General features: G+C 38.1%; 1 protein-coding gene across 3 annotated transcripts in view; it reads left to right on the top strand.

Moving 5' to 3' along the window:
- The first annotated feature begins 1,346 nt into the window (after positions 1–1,346).
- SLC35B3 (solute carrier family 35 member B3) overlaps positions 1,347–17,190 on the top strand; it is a 30,885-nt gene continuing 15,041 nt past the window's right edge. For 2 of the 3 annotated variants that reach the window (XM_072853266.1, XM_072853264.1), the window contains exons 1-6: positions 1,559–1,617; positions 6,128–6,406; positions 7,791–7,912; positions 9,867–10,021; positions 11,623–11,730; positions 16,498–16,595. In XM_072853266.1, coding sequence (XP_072709367.1) covers positions 1,606–1,617; positions 6,128–6,406; positions 7,791–7,912; positions 9,867–10,021; positions 11,623–11,730; positions 16,498–16,595 — 774 coding nt within the window. In that variant the 5' untranslated portion in view covers positions 1,559–1,605. Of the gene's footprint in view, positions 1,499–1,558; positions 1,618–6,127; positions 6,407–7,790; positions 7,913–9,866; positions 10,022–11,622; positions 11,731–16,497; positions 16,596–17,190 lie in introns of those variants that run through there. The other variant, XM_072853265.1, reaches the window with a different exon arrangement.

Below are 17,190 nucleotides of genomic sequence, written 5' to 3'. Positions count from 1 at the left end.
GGTCGGGGGGGGGCGGGGGGGGGGTTCAAATTTTTTTTTTTTTTAAAGTCAGCCTCAAGCACACACTTTCTTTTGGCATTTGTCACTTAATAAATATCCTTCAAAACATGATTTTAAATGCTGGTGCACTTGTTGCTACTATCCATAATACATACTGATTTACTATGCTAGCATTGGAAAAGGTAAAGTAAAACTTTTAACACACTGCAAACGTAAAGGCTTGAATTTCCTAAACACTGCAGGACAACAGATATGCATTTATGTATAATGTTAAATACTTCTGCACATTGTTACTAGAAACACAGCACTTCCATTTTATAGCCTGATATGATTAATAACTAGATTTTACATATTTTCAAGTTACACCTAATTCATATATTTTCTCAAAAATGCCTTTAGCTACCTTTCTTCTAAGCTTTTTACCTGATTCTTTTGGCCATTATGTTCTCTATGCATTTTGCTGTTATTGCTCTCATTTACCTTTTCACTTGTCATTATTAAATATTTTTATTATTTTCTTCCTGCAGTCTCATGTGGAAAGATCACAAGAAGGCCTCCCTATAGAGTAAAAAGTATTTTTGCGATTTTTATGAAGGCAGCAGCTTCACGTGGGTGATTTATTACTCACATCAGAATAGCAGAGCATTAGCCAAACCTTGGAACAAAACTTCTTGTCAAGGATTCCAAACTACTTCGATTTCACCGTGGTGTGAAACACCGTCACGTTCTCCTGGGGCTTTTCCAGAGCACTGAGGCCGTCCCGCTCGCTGCGGACCTGAAACAGCGCCTGCCCGAACCACGACTACCGACACCTGGGCTGGGAGGACACACCTGCACACCTGCCCGCGCGCTGCCAGGGCGGCCGTTGGAAGGCGGCCGTTGGCCCCGCCCCCACACCTGTCCCGCTGCGCCCTCACTGAGGCGCCCCCTCCCGCCCTCGCCAGACGGCCCCGCTACCCGCTCCCTCCGCAGGGCGAGCAGGCAGCCGAGGAGCCCTGAGCGGAGGGACCCTCGCTCCTGCCGCTCGGGACTCCTTCCCCAAGCCGGGAGACCGGCGCCCCGGTTGTGTTGCGGCGGGGCAGAGCCCGGGGCAGAGTTACGCCCCGCTTCACGGACCCACCGGGAAACCCCTCGGGAGCCGCAGCCGGGAGCGAGCGAGCGGGCGAGCGGGCGGGCGGGCGGGCGGTGCAGCGCAGCCCCGCCCTCTGCCGCGGCGGTGGGCGGTTCCTAATAAAGAGGCCCCGCCCCCAGCGGGGGTGAGGCAGGAGCTGGAGGGCGCCACCACCCGCCTCAGGCCGAGTAGCGGAACGCCGAGCGAGCGGCGCTCTCTCGATGCGCTCGATGCTCGCGCCGACCCCTGGCATCCCCATCGCTACTTCCGGCGGAGCGCCAGGCTGGAGGGAGCGAGGCTGCCGGGCCAGCGGGACGGGCGCAGCGGCGGCTGGCGGAGGAGGACGGCTGGCCGCTGCCGCCGTGCCCCTCCTCCCCCGCCAAACAGGTACGAGGGCGGGGCCGCTCCTCCCCCACGCACCGGGGCCGAGTGGGGAGGAGGCGGGGACGAGGCGGGGACGCTTCCTGGGAAGCGTCACCCGGCAACAGGGGACCATGGGCGCGACGGTGAGGAGCGCGGCGGGCCGGGGCCGGGCGGGGGCCGGAGCAGGAGGAGGCTGGTTCTGACTGGCGGGAGGGTTTTTGCTGTCCCGAGGAGGCGGTGTGCCGCGGCGCTAGGCCCTCGGGGCCCGTAAGCAGCGAGACGTTCCCTTCCCCGGAGGGAGGGGCGAGGAATGGCGGCTTGTCGCGGCTCGGGAGCCTCTGTCCCAGCCCTGCCCGGGACAGCTGGCAGGTGCTCGGGTAGAGCCACGTCTGTCCTGGCCTCGGGGTGTGGCGTGGGCCAACCCCCGGCAGCTCGGCTGGCAGACGGCTGGGCGCAGGCGAGTGGGCAGGAAGGAAGCTTCAAGGATCATGCTGGTCTCTGTCCCTCTTCCCTCTTTTGCCTCCGGGCAGGAGCCGGGTAGCACCAAGCAAAGAATCTGCTCGGGTTTCCGACAGATGTATGATTGCGTCCCTGTAACCTGGAGCATCCCTGTAACGGTGCCAGCTGCTGTCCTGCCACCAAGCATTTGTGGAATTGGCTCCAAAGGAAATGGATCTTCGTCAGGGCCAGCGTGGAGCTTGCGTTGCGTGGCTTATGCGAGTGATTTTTCTGAGAGTACTGAGGTGCAAGTTTCTGCCAAACTGATGTTTTTAATGCAGGTTTTTCAGGGTTAAATAAAAAAGCCCCAGCTCCTTCATAATGTTTTTTCCGTGCTTAGTACGAGTCATTAACTTTTTGGAGGCCAAATAAATTTTGCTGTTCTAGTTATTTGTTCATTTACTTCTTTTTAATGTAACAATCACTCTATTTTACTTGTGTGCTAGGTTAAAATCTTGCTCTGCATGGGACTTTTTTCCAAAGGGGAAGGAACAAAAAGTCTTTGATCTAAAGAATGCGTTGTTTACATTTTTACACACAGGAGAAAAAAAAGGGGGATATGCTATTTTACACACATCAGGACAGCTCTTAAACCACTTAACTCTTCATAAAACAGATTTTTGCTGCATGTTTGTTCAAAAGTTTCATCAGTTGCTTGAGGGATTTTGGTGAGAGGAGGATGAATAGCATTTTTGATACTTAGAAAAATAACAGTTTGAGAAGTCACAGTGGACTTCAGAAGAGTTCTGTCACTGTTAGTAATGAAATTACTTGGTGGAGAGTGTTTGAAATGGATACACACATTTACAGTTGTTAAATAATGTTCCTTGAAAAGTTTCTTGAACATGGTAATTTTTTTGTTTCCTTTACAACATAATAGAGAAAAAACAATTACTGTGCATCATCTTATGGGTGGCCTTGGGCATGACTAGAGCTGTCAGCGTCGTTTTTTACTACTGTAGTGGTAGACTCAGTAATCTGCAAGAAATTAAAGAGACAGATTGTAAAAACTGATGGTGTTCCTGAGGAAGTATTTTGAATATAAATAGTTGAAATCGGAAAAATTGTGTTAATTGTGGTGTGGGTTAACGCCAGTAGGCAGCTAAGTGCTACGCAGCTGCTTGCTTGCCTTTTCCCCACCCCCAGAGGGATGAGGGAAGAGGAAAGGAAGAGTAAAAGCAAGGAAACTTATGGGTTGAGATGAAAATTGTTTATGAAGTGTAGGAAAAGTGGAAAAAGAGAGACAGAAAACAAAACAGGTGATGTAAAGGCAATCACTCCTCCCACAGGTAGACTGATGCCCAGCTAGTTCCTGATCAAAAAATGGCTAACCTCCCTAAACCCCCTCCTCTTGCTTTTTATTGCTGAGCATGACACTTTATAGCATGGAATATCTCTGGTTAGTGTGGGTCATCTATCTGGTTGTGCCCCCTCCTAACCTCTTGCACACACCCCAGTCTATTCACTGGGGAGAGCAGAGGGACAAACAGAAAAGGTCTGGATGCTGTGCAAGCTCTGCTCAGCAATAGCTAAAACATTAGTGTGTTATCAGCATTGTTTTGGTCACAAATCTAAAACACAGCAGCATACAAGCTGCTATGAAGAAAATTCACTCCATCCCAGCCAGACCCAATACATAAATACACGTGTTACTGTTTCTGCTTCCCTCTACTTCTACTTCTTCTGATCCTAACACAGGTATTACACAAATAATATCTTAATTAGTGGCCAGAGTGGAAAATGTAGGTACAAAACTATGCATTATACAACTCCGTTTTGGGACTCTTGAAGCACACATGACAGTACATGGCTGTGTCTTCTGCTGGGCATACGTCATTCTCTGTGTTTCAGCTTAGGTGAAAAATGAGGCTCAGATTACTTCTGCAGCTCTGTTCCTGCTGAGAAAGTGTGACATTAACAAATGCTGTGTGCCTATCAAGAGGAAGTGTACACTGGACAGGAAAGACCTGAACAGGCACCAATGAAAACACAAGTTCGGCTAAGATGTCGGCAACTGATAGATTTCTAAATACGTTGTCTTTCCTTCATGGTGATTTGCTCCTTGGGCTTGAACTTGGGAGTCTTAATTTTGCATGCAGCTCTTCTGGGGAGAGTAGTAATTTGTATCCTGGTTTAGTGACCAAGTAAGGATCACCAAGTATTTTCTACAGGGACCTTTACTCTGCTTTCCATAGTGTTGGAATGCTATAAACACAGGACTAAAGGGGACTGCTCAGTCCTCACATCCAATCTTAACAGCTCTACATAATTGCTTTCATAAACTTCACCTTAAAAACAGTTCCATTGTTCCTTCTTTCATTTTTAAGTTGCTCTAGAGTACAGATAGTCTAGGGATGAAAAGGTAGTTTCCAGTAAAGGTTGTTCATGATCACTTCATGCCTATTTGATCTCATGCTACTGTCCTTAGAATTATTTTTCCTCCTTAGTGGTAATCCCTGTGATACTTTTATTGAAAGCAAGTCTATTTTCTTTTCATCGGGGTTTTGCTAGGCTAGACAAGTTACACTTTCATCCTATTTCAGTTCACAGGATGGACAATCTCTTCATCTATCTTGATGACCTTTTTTGCAGTTGTTCTTTGAATTTGTCTTTGAGGGTGATCAAAACTCTGTATGATATTGCCACACTTGAAGGCTCACTAGTGCCTCATTGCATGACATTGGTACTTTTCTGTTTTTACTGAAAAGAGTTGACTTAAATTTTTTCTGTTTCCATTTTTTTATGGCCACCTCATTTTGGGATTAGCTAACAATCCACAAGGGTAAACTTTCTACCTCTCACTTTTGGTTTTCAACTGAAGAGCTCTGAATTTAAACACAAATAATTATTATAGTCCCTAAACTCCTGTTATAGTCCCCAAGCTATTCTTTCAGAACTTTAATAGGAATGTTGTTCCAACCTGATAGTAGGTTGTATCGAAAAAGGAAACATAAACCACATTGCAAGTTTTATACTAATCCTTCATTTTTCAGCTAAACTTGTAATTTGTTATATTGTACAATAAATCACCAGTGTCCATGCAGATTACATTTACATTTATTGCATGATCTAGCTTTTATCTACTAGCATATTTTCCATTTAAAAACAGTGGCAAAAGCATTTTTCATACATGTGTGATGAGAAGAAGTATTTTTGAGCTGGGGAAAACAAATCACTAAATAGTTGAGACAAACAGAATTTAATCACTGACTGCTCGCTGATGAACTAGGTGCTGACCTACACTTAAAAATCTTGGGACAACTGACTGACCAGTGTGTTTATCTTGAAGCTGAAAAGAAAAAAGAAAAGAACAACAACAACAAAAAAAGCCTCAAACATCATACTCTCTGCTGAGCTGGAGAAAAGAATTATTTGCCTGTCAAGCTATTAAGCTGCTAAATTCCATCTCCAGGCTTCAGTTATCCAATTTTGTTTTCTGTTACATGTGGAAATGGCTGCATGTGGTTAATATTAAAGGGATTGCCATACCATAGACCTCATAAGATAGCCAGTCTAATTTCTGAAGCTGACTTCTTAATCTTGTTTCCATCTTCATGTTCTTTTCCTCAGAAGTGTGTGAGAAATAGTGAATAAATGTGAGAATGAGGGGATGAATTCTTCCAGTTCAACACTTGTAACCAATCATAGGCTCAAATCTCTAGTTTTTAGCAAGGCTTCCCATGTAGTGGACTGGTCTGGTATATTTCACTGTGAAAATGAAGTAAAGTAGACAGAACCACAGTGCTTCGATAGCAGTTCTTTCATTGTGATTTGATCATGGTGATCACTTCTCTCCCAAGCCATCACTCCTGTGATGCCATCACTACTGGCATAAAAGGGCTAGTTTGAGCTATTGTGAAACTGAAGCTGGTTTTCTATTGCTGGTGTTTTGGGGTTGATTAGTTTTTTTGTTTTGCAGAGTGTAAGAATACTACCTCCCACATGAAGCAGAAGTGCTTTCATAAAGTGTTATTGGCCTCTGATATTAACTGACATTAACTTTGCACGTCAGAGAAGATAAATAAAATTTGTGAATAAAAACAATCCAACAAAAGTATTAAACTTTTATATTTTCCATATAAATGTCACATTTGTTTACTGTTATTTTTGGAAGGCTGTATTTTATGTCTTATCTGACTTTAGTATTTGTTTCAGCTTTCAGACAGAGGACACACAGAAAGAGAAGAGCAGAAAGAAGATAACAGTAGCACCGAATGCAGCGAACTAGGAATCATGGATCTGAAATTCACTTCATCAAGAAAATACATTTCCATCAGTGTACCTTCCAAATCTCAAACTATGTCTCCTCATATCAAATCAGCAGATGATGTTGTAGTTCTTGGCATGAATCTCAGCAAATTTAACAAACCTACTCAATTTTTTATCTGTGTTTCTGGAGTTTTTATGTTTTATCTAATCTATGGATACTTACAGGTAAATGCTATGAACTTGTGTCTTAGGCCAATTCTTCCTAGCCCTTTTCTTTTTCAATAGCATAATAATATAGTATGTATTTTAATATGTGTAGATGTTTAAAATAGATATTGATTGAGAAGTCAAGCTTTCAGAATTCAAAGCAGTAAGTAATTGTATAATGTAAGATTCCATTATAGTTCATGTGCCTACAAGGTTTGGTTCCGTTGGACTTTCATAAGGTGACTTTTTACTTCTGTGTGCAAGATATACCTTTCAATATTGTTTTGAATGTATATTTTTTAAATGTGATTTCATAGTTTTCTTAAAGCAAACAAATTGCAGAACTGTACAGACTGACCTGTAAGTCTTCATTGGTGTTGAAACCTTTTAGATCTCCTTGAGTTCCATGACTGCCGTACAGTAATAGTAGTCTATTGTTCTCTCTGCTCTCCCTTCAGGACAGAGCTGAAACATGTACTATGGTTGTTTGTTAAGCAGAAGCATAATGTTTATGCTGTTCTAGTTAAACATTTCTCTTCCTGCTAACCTTTTATCTTTTATCTTGAGCAGCTACATTTCTGTTTCTTTTTTTCCTTTTTTTTTTAAAGTTCAGTGAGTCTTCTCAATAAAGCAATGATTTAAAAAGTTGATAATTCAAAATCACCATGTTTCCAATGCAGTTTTCAAAAACAGCTGAGAAGTTTGTTAAAACAAAGTTACTTCCAAAGAGTTAGACAAAGTTGTAGGTAATTGAAAGCAGAATCTCAAAAAGGAAAATATTAGGTAGCCTTTTGTTTCTATAACTGACACATCTACATAATTCTTTATGCAGTGCATGTATTTTTCCGTAACAAATTGCTCTGGTTTTAAATGTTCCTACAGCCTGCAAATTTATAAGTTCACAAGTGCTACTTAATGTAGGCACTCAAAATATTAGGTGCGCATTCCTAAGAGGTGAAAATGACCAGTAAACATGTCTGTTAGAGAAAGTTTGTATTTAATTTATTACTTAAATTATTATTAATTTATTGTGAGCTATTTATAAATTCTGGATAAAAACAGTCTACTGAAGTAAATGAACCAAAAACCAACTGAAAAGCAGACAGGAAACCATCTATAAATTGAGATAAATATTAATGGATCAAATGTATTCCACTGATGAATCGATCCATTAATTTCAGTGGATTTATACCAGCAGTAAATTTTCTCATTGCATATTGGAGAACCTAAATTGTCTTTTTCAATACTTTGCAAGTTATGTATGAGAGGTAAATTCTAGTTAATTACCAGCAGCTGCAAAGGCTAGATTTACATATACATGAAGAAAAAAAATCTGTTGATTTTGTTTTGATTTAATACTGTGGTGTATGTATGTGACCTTGGTGGTTTTTTGTTTTTATAGGAATTGATATTTTCAGTGGAAGGCTTTAAACCTTTTGGTTGGTACCTCACTTTAGTGCAATTTGGATTTTATTCCATTTTTGGACTAATAGAATTGCAGCTGATTCAGGACAAAAGGAGAAGGTATGTGTTTTTCCAAGCATTTTACCCACTGTCCATCAAATTAGAAGCATTTGATATTTATGGGAAATTCAACTTCTGTTGATTGAATGTGAATACTGTGAGGCATTGGTAGCAGTTCCATAGTTAAAATAAAATGAATTTACTGGACGGTTAGAAAATGTTTTATAAGCACCCGCTTAGATTTCAGACCTGTCTTGTTGACAGAGTCTTGTTGACTCTGCTGCCACTTTGTCCTACTTACAGAGCATGTTCTGTCCTTAAGGTAGCTGATACAGACTCTCATGTATGTGTTGCTAGGGATTATCACATCTAGAATAGGGCCAACTGCACTTCACGGCACTTGAAGCATCTCTCACTGAATACCTTTTCCTCATACCTTGGCACCTCCTCACCAAGGGGTTCCTGTAACATGCTGTGCATCTTGGAGAGTGTCAGAGGTCTGCTCTCGGTTTGTCATATGGCTGTGTAGGTTTGCTTTAAAGGATACGCTTCGGTTTTGCTTTTTTCTTTAAGATAGCACTCATAACACCCTGCCACAAAATTGCTCTGTGTTTTCACTGCAGTTGACCAAGGAGATTCTTGCTGTCTTGAATCTTGTGGATATGGGATAGTTTGATCTGACTCAGTGTGGCCATTCTATGGCTTCTTGCCCAACTACAGCCTTTGCAAACTGTATATTGAGGCCCTCTGGAAGCTTGGATAGAGGCTGTCATGGTGTACCTGAATTTTAAAATTGCTTTAAAGCATTATATTCTAGTTGAGCATAACTAGTTTTCCTTACCTGTAGTCAGCCTTGGCTGATTTTGCATATACTGACTTTAGGTAATAGAATTATTTTATAGCCAAACAAAGTAACTTTGATAAATTATTCTTTTTATTTTAAACACTGACAGCTTATATTTCAAGTTATCTGACTTTTTGAGATACATCAGATAATATTGCGTAGTTCCCTTTTGGGTGTTCTGTAAATCGTATTTAGGTTTCGATTACTAAATAGTTGCTAATGCTTACAGAGCATGACCCTATAAGTAAGTTATGTTGGAAATGTAGATCTTAAATATATTTTACATTTTATTTTCTATAACCTAGGCATCTTCTTGTAGACATTAAAAAATCTATTTCCTAATTTTTATGCAGAATTCTCTGTGTCTTAAATTTAAAATTTTTCTTGCATGCCTCAGAGTATGCCTACATCACATAATGAGTTATGGATAAGACAGGGTTACAGCAAGACATCTCCTTATGTTGCTTAATGTGGCTCTGAGTATGCATAAAAAATAGCTGAACATATGCACAACAATAACTGTAAAAAATCACAAAGTGAGCACAGCGATTGCTAAAAATTACTGTTGGATCATCTGTTGTCAGGTGATAATTTCATCAAATTGCAGACAATACATCTGAAAACGTTCAGTGAGCCCCTGCGTTCATGATATCTGAATCACTTCTCTCTTAGTTCTGTTGAGTTTTATAAAACAATGGTACTTTTTTAAACTTTCTTCATCCTAAAAGTATCAATGTTCATATGAAGACTTCACCAAAAAAATTGACACAGTGACCATGACAGGACTAAGATTCAGGAAATCTTGATATACCAACCTTCTGTTTCCTTTGACAAATAACCTGAAGCCTTTTTCTTGATTCTTCTGTAAATAATACACCTTCTCAGAAGGAGGTTAAAGAATTACTGCTTGAATACTTCATGAGCCATGAAGTTTTTATTGTCCTGTATTTGAAAGCTGTTTATTAGCAGTAATTGAAAGGAATTAAATTTGAAATTAGTCATTTATGTGTGTTTTAAAATTTCTATTACAGAATGAAATTCAGTGAGAAGGATAATAACAAGAGAGTATATACCAAATATATATACTATAATACCAAGGTAATACCAAATTCAGTGAGAAAGATAATACCATATCTGTAATACCAAGATTCGTATGTTTATATTTTGTAGAATTCCTGGCAAAACCTACATGATAATAGCGTTTTTAACAGTGGGAACTATGGGTTTGTCAAATACCTCTTTAGGATACCTGAATTACCCTACTCAAGTCATCTTCAAGTGCTGTAAGCTGATTCCAGTTATGATAGGTGGGGTTTTTATACAAGGTAAGTGTTAGTCTTCCTATTAGATGATTTTTTGTTGTTGTTTCTTTGGGAGGCAGTCATGTATGGAATACTGTACTTTGTTAAATTCCACTGAGGCTCTTGGATAAGAGAGGGACAGGTAGCATTTTTCCTATAGGAGGAAAAACATGACTTTCTGAAGCATCTTCTCAGAAAATGTACAAATACAGTTAGGTGAACAGAAAATGTGGGGAAAAATAAGTGGTACAGGTCACTTTCAAAACTTCATTTTTATGCAGGCTTTCTTAATTTTTAAGTAATGGTACTTTGTTTTCTAAACCAAATCACTTCATAAATGAAACATTTTCCATACTGAAATGGAAAACTTGAAATGGAAAAAAAAAAAAACCAAATCCAGACATGATTTGTGAAGAAATCCCCTACTCTTCTTGTTTGAAAAGCTTGATTCCTAAATTCCTAATTAAAATTCCTAAATTTTGATTAAATATTTAATCAGAAATACACCTTACTTTACATGTCTTTGGCTAGTCCTAAAGTCATAGTTCATATTCCAAGAACAGAAAAAGGGATCTGGAGAACCACAGATAAAGACTATAGTTATGTGAATAAACATACTTCAGCATTTCTGGATTCTGGATTAGAAGACTTAAGTATATTATAAAAGTTTCTATTTGATCAGTACACAAAGATTCATTAAGTCAATAAAACTTTCAAGGGCAAGTGTTATGGAACAGAATCTAGAATTATGTATTTCTGTTTCTGTAGTTAATTCTGGCCTTCTACTTGCAATAGAAAGCTGAACTTTCAGAGGTTACAAGTTTACATATGTACATGCGCGCACAGTATTTACCTTTTACTAGGAGTAATTTTGTATCATTTTCGTGCAGAGAGACTGGTATTCCCTTAAAGCTTTGTGAAACTGTATTGTGTTGTAGTAGTACTGTATTCTCAGAACCTGTGATTTTATGTTGTTGTTATTATTATTATTATTTTAAAAAATTTTCAGTTAAAATTTTCAGTTCAGAAAAGTTCCCTTGGAAGCTTATATTGAAAGTACAGCTTCTGGGAAAGGAATATGTTATTTCAAACAAGATATACTAACTCCTGCCTTTTCATTTCCCTACTCTTATTTCTTTCTCCACCCCCCTCCACATCCCATCTCTCCCAAACTAAGGGACAATGTACAATTCTAAAAGTACCCAAATAATCCGTTAGTGTTTGGGAATGACTTCTCTCTAATCAATATAAGGCAGCCTGAATGTCTTGCATGATGGAAAAATCCTAGGAAAACATCTAAGCTGTCCTGAAGTTGCTGAAATGATGCTTTGTCAGGGAGGATGTGCTTTATGTCATTGATAATGAGCTTTATGTCATTAGGAGTAAAACTAAAACTGACCACAAGAATCAGATAGTATCTGTTAAGGTCCTCTTCCATGTTAGGAAGTGCTATCGTAGGAGAAACTGATTCCAGTCATGAAAGGCCACAGCATTAAGTCTCCTGCTTAAGTAAAAGAATGGCATTGGAACAGTTTTTCTTTTGCCTTCTAGTCTTCTAAACAGGATAAACATGAAATTCTGAGAGCGTTAACAGTCCATTCATGTTGTTTGTATTGCTTTTCTAGGAAAACGTTACAATATTGCAGATGTGTCTGCTGCCCTATGTATGAGTCTTGGATTAATATGGTTTACTTTAGCTGACAGCACAGTTGCACCAAATTTCAACTTGACAGGTAAAGATATATTTTAAGAGTTTAACAAAATGCTTGTTTTTTCCTACAATCAGCATTCCGTAGAAGTTCTGAGAGTTCTTGGTGGAGTGCCTTCAGCTATTATATGGACAATGCAGGTTTCATTGTAGCTGTGCACTAGCAGAACTATATCTGTGGCAGAAGAGGCCTTTATTCTAAGTGTTAGTTTTTAGGTTCTTAAAATTTCTGGAAATTCCACCCTTTAGGTTGAAATGTCTTGTGCTTATTCTCAAGAAATACTTCCCAGTAGATATGTTAAAATAAATATAAAATTCAGTTTGACCATTTTAAAGCTTCAAGAGATTAGTTGTCTTTTCTACTTAAATCTTTAAGTCTTTTTCCATTTCAGAACCATTTACTTTATATTAATTGACGGTCTCACTTAGATTTGCTGTAGTTCTTAGTTGGAGTGCCCATGTTCTAACTTTTCTATACGGTGTAAAATCAGAAGCAAAGAAAAGATTTTAACCTGCTTAGGTTTAAAAACTTAGTTGAATTTCTTTCTTAAATGACAAGGGAAATTGGTTATTCATAAAATCCATGTTATTTACTTGGCCAGTGTTTGGATTAATACTGAACCTTGAAAACTTTTCAATATTCACCTTTAATGTATTCTTCTTTTGAAATTCTGAGATGAGTTACAACAACTGTTATGACAGACATTCAGTGTGAAACTTTTATTTCTTAATAGTGGAGGCACTGATTTAGAAGTTTTGTTCCTAAAAATAAATTCTCGGTTTTAAGAAAAGACTTTTTGTCCTCACAGAATATTATTTCATCTAGTGTTAGTAATGCTCAGTTTGTGATGTTGCTAAACTGTATGTATCCTTTGCCTTCCTCATAAATTCATTCTCATGCCTTTTAATGTAATTTTAGTGCTACTGGTAGTGGAAGAAATTATAAAAAAAATATGTGAATTATATAACCTCCTGTGCATTTAATGTGTTTGTGTGGTGTAACTGGGTGGCTACTTGAAAAAAAAAATATTCTGAGTACAGTATGACGTTGGTGTGCATGTAATTATATTCTAGTGTTTCTGATGTATAGATATGTTTACATATTACAGCTATTTTTGACTATAGCCTCTAAGTGCATTCACATGTTAATATATTCCTTTTATAAAATTTGAATTGTTTTAAATATGTGCTATGACTTAATTCTGAAAAGATTTGGAAAGTTGATTCTTCAACTGAATGGGATAGGGTAAAGTCCAGCAAATGTAGCAAAGTCCTGACGCCCTCAAAGATCTGCAAAACACAAGATAAAAAGCTTTAAAAGTCTTCAGAGAATAAACAGGGTTGTCTTTCATTATTAATTTATTTTGAACACTTCAAAAAAGTCTATATGTATTGAAGCTTAGAGCACTACCATTTGGAGGAAGTTAGTTCTGTGAAAATAGAATATAGAACTAGAATTCAAAAGTCTGAATCTCCCCTTAGGAAGGTGATTCGAAATTCTGCTCACCTTCTGAGAAGGTTCTTTCTGTATTTCTCTGTTCCCTCTTGCCTGTTTTGTTTTGTTCCCATTTCACTTCATTTAACCAGAATAAACTTTTCATAATGGGAAAGGTGGAGTTTTTCCTTTTCTTGGATGAATTGCGGAGATAGATGGTCCCTTCCTTCAAGAAATGTACTGATTTTTGGTATTGCAGAAATACATAGGTGCTGAAGTGTAAAACCAGTGATAAGAATTATTAACAACTTTGCTCACTCTGCAAAATGGCATATTCTTTTGAATAATTACACTTTTCTTGATGTAAATTACAGAATAAGAACTGAAAGCAGAGAGGCAGAATTTAATTTTGTATCTCCATAGGGTATCTTCAAAGAAATAACAAAGTATTTAAGGATATTAAAACTTTCAAAAACATAAACAGCAAATTAAATTACTGTTTTCTAAAGTTGCAGTTTTATGTTACTGCCTACTTAATGCCCCCTAAATTCCTGAGTTCCTTCCAGTGATTTATGCACATTTATGTAGAGCTGTTTCCATGCAAACTAGTATGATGCTAGCATGATTTCATACAACTTCTAATTTGTTAAGAACAAGCTGTTTACATTTCACAGTTCTGAGAGAGCAAAACTATGCTCTGAAGTTAAACAGAACACGTAATCTTTGTTGTCTGATGCAAATACTAAAAATGGAGCATGAGCAGATGTAAAATATTATCTGGATGAACAATTTTACAAGTCCTTTTTTTTTTTTCTTTTTTTTTTCTTTTTTTTTTTCTTTTTTTTTTCTTTTTTTTTTTCTTTTTTTTTTTTCCCCTTGCTATTGAAATCTAATCTCAGTATTGCTGGGCCAAAAAAGGAATCTACACAGATTTTGTTTACACATGAAAGAGGTCAGCCAAGAAAACAGAAACTCTCTTCTGCCAGAACAGGTACATATTTGTAACTAAGGTAGAGGTATACTTTTCAAGATGAAGTTGGTGCTAAGAGCTCAAAGCATCTCCTAGCATTATCAAATTGGAGAGGTAGTGGTAGATATCCTAAATAGCTGTGAATAATAGATACGGGACTTCCAAAAGAGAAACTAGAAGAGAAGGGTGTGCAGAAGGAGACAGTCTTGAAACATTGGTGCTATGGGAACTTCCACTGTTCTGGCATTACAGGTGTAAGTGGAAATTAACTATTTTCGGTGAAGACACAGTAAAAGTATCAATTGCATGAAAATTCCTCCACCCTAGACTGTTTGTACAGGTGCAGTTTAGTCTTTTGCAGACTGAAGTGTTTTGTCCTTAGCTTCACTGTTAAGATTATATTACTTGGTTAGTTACCTCTACTATGTCTTCTAATCTTATGTATGGGAGACTTCTAAAACGTGGAGTATTAAAGAGGGCATAATGGGCAGGTAAACTCCAAACAACTCACTAGTCTAATACCTTTGCATGGTGGGGATTGCAAGTGTGAGAATGTATTGTTGAGGAACTTCTGTAAATATCCAATAGCTTATAAATGTATAAGCAGTGTTAATATTTTAATGATTTCAAGCATCACATTAATAGTGTAAAATACGATGCAATGTAGTGTTTCAATCAAGTCTGTTGGTGCAAGACCTCCACGTTTAATTTCTTTCAGAACTAATTTAGGACCAGTTCTTCCAATCATTTTTACTCATGGTCTTGTTCATGGTTTTGCTGCGGCTGCTTGGCAGGTGCAGCACTATCACAACGAGTGGAACAATGCTTTTCTTCGTACTCTAACTGTGTATGTATGTAATATTAACATGTGTCTCGTCCCTACATTTCTCCTTTCCATGTGCACTTGCATTTCAGATTCCAGGTAACCTTTTCATCTCAATACAGTACTGAACCCATTTATTTGTCCAGTGATGTGCCTGGGCCATTAAGCACTGCTGGAACCAGCACGATAGAGAACACAGACGAAGACATACTCAGTCACTTTACAGAAGTGATCTGCAACAAGGCTATTGCTGAGCTGGAGGTGTTATTATACCTTTGGACCAGAGCTGAATCCATGGAGTTCATATCTCTATACTGTGGTCTTTAGCATAACCAATATTATTCAGGTTATCATGTCATTTCCATTGACTTTTCCATACCTTTTCCAATGCCTGATAACTTTGAATAATGAATTTTCTGTTGCTTCAGTTGCGTAATTCTAGCCTGGGAAAGGAAATGGTTCCCAAACTAAAAATGCTGGTTTGGAATTTCCCATGTAACCAGCAGTTGGCCAAGGAGATGCCACCTTAAACTTCATTGGTCTTAGAAATGTTAAGTCTTTCAATTCAGAAAATCCTAGGAGCTGGGATTTTTTTTTTCTGTCAGGAGCCTATACTCCGTTTGGTCCATCAGAATGCCTATTTTGAGACCTCTGATAGTAAGAACATAATAGTAAGAAAATATAACACTGGTTGTTTCTAGTCTTCCACTCCTTCTTCCCTGACATGTAAGAAGTTTTAAGGAACTAAGACTAGAGCAGACAGTAAATATGATGTTGATGACCGATATCTTCTGTAATGTTGTATAGTTAGGAAAAGTAGTATTTCAACCTGTGTGCATCATTAATTTCTAACTCTTGCAACATTAAATCCAACAGTTCCTACAGTCATGAAAGAATCGAAGTTTGGAGGTTGGGAAATGAATTGTGACTGGCATGGATAAAGAGTTATTAATTTTTGTTATTGGAAAGCTGATTACATTATTGACTGTATAGTGACTTTGTTGTGAACAAATATGGTAACCTAAAACCATGGATTTTTTACCTGAACTGTAGTTTTTTAAAGTAATATTTCAACAATGAAAGATTTCCACTGTGAATCCTATTGCATTTGTTTTATCATTACATCTAACATTTCTATTTGTCTTTGTCAGGAAAAATAACCTAGGATTAACTACTCAAAAGAGTATGTTCTCTGGTTATTTATCTTCGTTAAAAATACCTCAATAAATGCAACTGACATTCTTTCAATCTTGTTACTACAAAAACTACAGCTAGCTTCTTTATAGCACTGTCCAGATGTTCCTGTCAAGCTTAGAGACACACAGTGCTCGGGGCTTAACTGGTGGAGAGAGTGGGGATGGACACTGCTTTATACTAGTATAATTAAATAGTTTTGCTGACATTTAGAATATGATATAGAGGGGGTTTTATTATTATTTTTCTACTCCTGAGATTTTTAAATTTCTTCAGGATAAGTACAGAGTGGTTTTCGTCACTACTCTGCTTTGCTGATAAAAATTCTGAACAGGTTTTTGTTTGTTTGTTTGTTTTTTTCTTATATTAGGTGTGGTCCTAATATCCCTTGCCCTCTGCGCAGATGCAGTTATAGGAAATATACAGGAAAAAGCTATGAAGTTGCACAATGGTTCTAATTCAGAAATGGTAAATACCAGATTTGCAATTTTAAAAGAACACCTTCTATCATAGACAAGGCATACAATGACAAAACATGAAACTTAATGTGCTTTTCTCTTGCATATGTAAAGGGCTCTAGGTGTACTATTCTTGGGGTTTTCTGTTTGTTTGGGGGCTTTTGGTGGCTTTTTGTTTGTTTTGTTTTTTAACCTTTCAGGGGTGCTGCTTTCTGTGTGCAACTTCAAATGTGTATTGCAGCTACAAAAACACTTATTTCTAGCAACAATTTATTTGTCTACCCTGCAGGCCTGAAATCAACGGAGTGTTTTCTGTATGATCATGCACTTAATCTCTGAAAAATATATATGGTTCTTCTGGTATAAATAAGCATGTGTTACATGAAACAAATTGCTTTTCTTTGCTAAACTTCCAATTCTAGAGTGTGCTAACATTTGAGAGGCAGCCTTTTTTTAAGCTTTTGAAATCAGTAGAACTCTGACTTTCAGAATGGGTGAATATGTGTGTTCCTGATTCAGTGAAATACATGATTTTGAAAAAGTCTTGCTCAGGTTTTTTAATATACTTATTTGGAATGCAGATTATCTGTTTGTGTGGTCTGACT

This window comes from Ciconia boyciana, chromosome 2 (assembly GCF_034638445.1).
Source record: "Ciconia boyciana chromosome 2, ASM3463844v1, whole genome shotgun sequence".
Classification (NCBI taxonomy): domain Eukaryota; kingdom Metazoa; phylum Chordata; class Aves; order Ciconiiformes; family Ciconiidae; genus Ciconia; species Ciconia boyciana.
Note: the sequence above shows the minus strand (reverse complement) of the source record. Positions and strands in the feature narration are given on the sequence as shown.